This window comes from Octopus bimaculoides, chromosome 2, assembly GCF_001194135.2.
Source record: "Octopus bimaculoides isolate UCB-OBI-ISO-001 chromosome 2, ASM119413v2, whole genome shotgun sequence".
NCBI classification, from domain to species: domain Eukaryota; kingdom Metazoa; phylum Mollusca; class Cephalopoda; order Octopoda; family Octopodidae; genus Octopus; species Octopus bimaculoides.
In genome coordinates, this window is record NC_068982.1 from 92,518,998 (window position 1) to 92,524,670 (window position 5,673).

The 5,673-nt window shown below is 35.9% G+C and overlaps 1 protein-coding gene across 1 annotated transcript in view; it reads right to left on the reverse strand.

Moving 5' to 3' along the window:
- The window catches only part of LOC128247114 (delphilin-like), a 17,747-nt gene that overhangs the window by 5,616 nt on the left and 6,458 nt on the right, over positions 1 to 5,673 (reverse strand). Inside the window, exons 5-7 of the mRNA XM_052965936.1 lie at positions 5,052 to 5,104; positions 4,218 to 4,286; positions 2,285 to 2,452 (exon numbers count right to left, since the gene is read on the reverse strand). Coding sequence (XP_052821896.1) covers positions 2,285 to 2,452; positions 4,218 to 4,286; positions 5,052 to 5,104 — 290 coding nt within the window. The remainder of the gene's footprint in view (positions 1 to 2,284; positions 2,453 to 4,217; positions 4,287 to 5,051; positions 5,105 to 5,673) is intronic.

Sequence of the window (5,673 nt, forward strand, 5' to 3'; positions counted from 1 at the left end):
CGATAGAATACGTACTAGGGTTACAAAGAATAAGTCATGGGGTCGATTTGTTTGACTAAAGGCGGTGCTCCAGCATGGCCACAGTCATATAACTGAAACAAGTAAAAAAGTAAAAGAGTAAGAGTAAATTTGGGAGAAAATGGGGTGGGGCGGAAGTCTTTCCTAGATATGTTTGCTTGAATCCAGGTGAAAAAGTCACTGCTAAAAGAATTAGGAAAAGTCACGGTAATAAAGTCACAGGGATTTTGTCCGGGGGTGTTTTGTCCAAGGGGGTTTTGTCCTAGTGGGGTTTTGTCCGTATTCCATAAATCAATTGTGACTTTTTTTCCTGTGACTTTATTACCGGCCACCATAAATTAATTGTGACTTTTTTCCTGTGATGTATTTTCCTAGCTAAAATTGTGACTTTATTATCAGTCACTGTTTGTTTAATGAACTTGATGAGAAGGTCAGTTGTAGACTTTATAAGGTCAGTTGTAGACTTTATAAGGTCAGTTGTAGACTTTATAAGGTCAGTTGTAGACTTTATAAGGTCAGTTGTAGACTTTATAAGGTCAGTTGTAGACTTTATAAGGCCTGTGATACGTTTGGAAAGCTTGAATCGAAGCTCTGGTTGGAATTAGAAATCGAAGCAGCAATGCAAGAGATCTATCAATAGAGCTGTTAAAACACATCCAGGAGATTCAGCAGGCCTTTGGCAATGATATCATGGACAAAACTCAGAACAAGGAGTAGTACAACTGCTTTGAACTTGGTCACACCTCAGTGGAGAGTGAGGCATGCTCAGGCAAGCCAACCATTAGCAGAAACGAAGAGCCGATTGAGACGGTTTGACAAATAGTCATAGATGACTATCTTATAACAATCTAGGAAAGTGGGAATAAGCACAGGATCAGTGCATTCCATTTTAACAGGATTTATGCACGTGGTGAGAGTTGGCAAAAAAATGAAGTCGGATACTTTCTGAACGCATCTTGTAATCCAATTTCCTAGTCAAGAACAACACATGACTTGTTCCACAGGTTCCCTACTCTCCTGACTTGGCACCGTTTGACTTCTAGTTCTTCCCCAAACTGAAAACAATGCTGAAAGGGGAGCGATTTAAGTTGTGAGAGGGAACAATGAGAAAAGTGACGGCAGAGCTTCATAGCATTCCTGGGAAGGTGTTCCAGAGGTATTACCGGTAATGGCAGAACTGCTGGAAGAAGTGCGTGAACTCTCAAGGGGAGTATTTTGAAGGTGATTGAATAAAATTTGTGAAATGTACAACATTGTATTTTTTTTTATGCCCAAAGGTCAGATACTTTTTTAATGCACTTCATATGTACGTAAAAACAAATGATAAAAATTACTTGGATACAGTGGAAGAGTACACTAATTTATTTCAGCTGACTCAGCTTACAGTTACTCTTGAGTTTTCCCTATGTTCAGTCAGTTAGTTGGTAGAATAAAATGGATGGAAAAAAATAGAAAACTTGCCATGATAGTAGGTAGATCTGACCATACTGTTAGTTGTGTATGATGAATGGCTAGTGGAAGGAAGTAAGTGACTGGCTGGCCATTTGTTGGTATTTCAATGAAATACATACAAGCCTTTAATCATGACCCTAAAGGTTTCTGCGAATTGCATACATCCAAAGAAAAGACAAAACGAAACTGGGAACATGGAAGGTGTGAAAGAGGTTGAAAGGGATGCTAGATGGGTGGCAGTTGTGAGGTGGTAATGTTATTTCTACTTTCAGTGATTAGGAATTACTATTGTTAATTAGCATTGTGGTACATAAAACAAAAGTAGTGAATTGTGGAAGGTCTGTTTGTCTGATGAGACAGTGGAACTCTTCTCAGCAATGCAAATTTTGGTGTTGATTATTCAGTTCAGTGCACCTTGGTGCTTAGTCCAAAACTGCAAACTTAGGAAGTGCTTTTCAGTTATAAAACATATTCTTTTATATAGTGCATTGAATCATCGAGAATTAATTATTTTCATAGGTGCAGGTATGACTATATGGTTAAGAAGTTTTCTTCTCAATGAAATAGTCTTGGGTTCAATCCCACTGTGTGGCACCTTGGACAAGTGTCTTCTACTATAGCCTTGAGCTGACCAAAGCCATGATGTTAACGAAAATGATGATGATCAAAACTAGTAAGAAAATATCTAATCAAATTCATAAAGCTGCTATTTTCTGGCATAAAGAAACAAGTATTAACCAGAAAAAGAAAGTCATTGTGGTTGTTTAGGATTTTTGATAATATAGATAATTAGTAAAAATCTAACAGTTCTTACCTCATACTTGTTTAAGAATTCTGCAAATATCCCAAATATTTGGTCTGTTGTTATGTTCCCCACATCATTCTCACCAAAAAATTCTAAGGTAGTATGAAATTCTTTGACAGCTTCCTCTAAATCCTTGAATAAACCCTCCAAAGTTGAATTGGATTTGGAAAGAAATATCTTTGAATGTTAAAGAATTTAACAACTGCATTATAGAATTTCTCAAGTGATGGATGGAACAGATATGGTCAAGTTCTCTTTGCCTGTTCCTTCAGCCTTCACACTTTCAAGAGCTAATTAGGATACCATACCACATAGCTAAAGATTTGTATAAAAAATTGGGTTTATGTCCAATATTTTCCAATACCATAAAATAACTACTGTAGCATTAAATGCAGTGATTAGGATAAACTTTTAGGGGTTAGCTAACATAATTCTTGTTGAAAATAGAAAATGATCAAACCTATCTTTCTATTACTTACATATGTGGTCAGTGCCTCTTTAAAATTAAGCAGCATTTGACAGAGTTTACTATGTCTCTTAACAGATTGTAGTTCAGTACTCATATGTTACCTCTAAATATTGGACTGGAGGCCTTCATGTTATATGTCTGCTTCGGCTGAACTAAGTGCTGTAACTTAACAACAACAACAACAACAATGACAGGAAATATAACTATGTATTTACATGATCTATAATTATTTAATGTCCAGAATTGTTGATAGCAGAATGTAATAACTATTTAACATAAATGGAGTTTTTAGCTTCGAGGAATTGATGACTTTAAAATTGTAGCTGCTAGCTACTCTAGTTAGTATCTAAGATATATAATAACTTTTCTAAATGTAAATCCTTATGTCCATGAGCTATCCTTTCCAAGATGAAGCTGAATTTGTTACTAATAATAGACTTACTCTGGAAAACTTGTTAAAGGGAATTGAGTAGACATAAATTTTACAAAAGAGGAATTCAGTTGATCCATTTTTTCTGCCCACATTTCATAGGAAGATTATAGGGGTAGAGTCCTCAGGCACTTTCTCCATAGGGTCCTATCAGAAGCAACCATTATTACACCTTCCAACTGGTTTCTCAGGCACAACTAACTGAGATTATGAATAATAGTCAGCCATCTTGTTCTTGGTCTAACCTTAGGTTTCCTGCTGATTTGCAAAGAAATAAAAAATAAAATTTAAGGTGTTCTCGACTTATATTAGGTATTTTAGAATTAATTACATTAGGTATTTTAAAATGTATTATGTCATTGTCCTTGTTGTCATTGCCCTTTTGCATTCACTTTTCATGCCAGCATAGGTTAAATAGATTTTTACCACTCCTCTTGATGGGTCAGATGACTACACATTGTTTGAAAGTTTCATTTTAGTTGGTTTCTATGACTGGATACCTTTCCTAACATCAACAACTTAACAGAGTGCATATTTATAATGTATCAGTAATTTGGATAAAATCTTTAAAAAAATGTTTTATTTATTAGTGGCTTTAAATCACTGAGGTGCAACCAAAGACACTGTCACTGTTTTCATGTAGTATATGCAGTGCAAGTTATCAAAGTCATCTCTAAGCAATGCAGATGAAATTATTTGAACTTAGTGTTGTTTGTTAACAGAATATTTGATAATTATACAATACTTTTTCCTCTTTCCTCAGTACACTACACCTACCTATCAAACAATGACTGACAATGGGTATAGTTCAATATCAGTGACAGTAAGTGAACTACTGGTTCTTTGGCTGTTAGCTTAACACATTTTGGTCTCACCTGTGACTTTTAGTATTATAAGGATCAAACATTCATTAAAAAAATGAAATTTATGCTTAAATCTAGAAATTAATTCTTAGTCTTATGTGATGTATCAAAACTCAGTGAGTAATTGGGAGATTATCTAAAAAATTGCAACAGTTATTTCTTATGAATCAATAAGGATACATTCATAATATCTTGAATTGGGTCTTTTGAATCATTTTGTTCAATATTTTCCATGAGTTCTGTTGTTTTCTGCAGTAAAGAAGAAAAAAAACTGTTAGGTTTGTAGAACAAAAAAGAATGACTACAATACAATAATGCTTTTTGGTAGTAAGAAACTCTAGGGAAAGCTGAACAGCAGAGAAGGTTTTCAGAGAAGAAGCACTCACCTCCAACTCTGCAAGTGTTTCACTTCTTAACTCCTTATACTCTATGGGGGCCAAACTGCATCCAGGTCATGACTCCTGGATACTCTCATCTGCTACTGCATTCTGTGCTACTGTCTGCATTGCAACCCTTCTAGATGGTTAAAGTGTTCCAGACCCTATACAATTCATCACAGCATATCAGAGTGTATAGTATATTAAACAAAAATCAACTAAGATAAATAGTTCAGAGTGGCCAGTGGCATGTCTTTGAACAGTCTAGATAAATACAAGTATACCAAATACCATACAACATACATTCTTGATTTACTAAAATTATCTCCACTTCTGGAGGATGTATCATAATAACCAAATGGCAATGAAAACCAGCTCCTTTGGAGGAAGGGAGATAATCTCAAGGATCACGAATTCTTCAAAGTTGATATGTCATTAAAAAAGAAGTACAGGCTTATTGTCTGCAGAAAGGAGGATTGTTGTGGGCATATGTTTCTAACCCAATAACTGCCATCAGCATGACAATTGTCTGACCTTATCTCCAATTGCCAAGTGGCAACATGTTATAAAAGATATAATACAATGATAATATTATTTAATTTCATTTACTAAATAAATGGATCTATATGTAAATTACCTGCCAAGAAGTTTTTATTTCCTTCAATTCACTGTAAATATCAGCATTGGATACTGTAATAGAAAAATATAATAATTATTGTAATATTTGGTTGTTTTGCAGAATGGACATAATAGCAGAAAAATATAGAAGAGTAGTCACCCATCCATCTCAGCAAAAACAAGTTCCTGTCAAACTTACCCCTACAACTCACTCAGGTGCTGTAATTGATACCATCCATCCCCTTATACTTCACTGTCCCTTATCACTTCCTCCTCTTTTCTAGTCCACTCCTATTTCTTTCACTTTCCCCAAACTGATATTCAGCATTGACCATGCTTCCATTGTGTGCCCTATTCGCTGTGTCCACTCCAATTCCCATCATTAATTATCTGTTTTCTCTCCTTTTACACTCTGGCTAACTTACCTATCCATCCACTCTTTCTGTTCCTCTAACCTTATTTTCTCTCTTATATTTATCTTGTACCTTGAGGGCATATCCTCACCATCTCTGTCTGTCTGTCTCTCCTCTCCTCCCCTTTCACCGCCCTACTCTCTCTTCCCTCTCCCTATCCTCTCCCCTTCCCCTCCTCGCCCACCTTCCCCCCCTCCTCGCCCACCTTCCCCTCCCCTCCCCTCCACC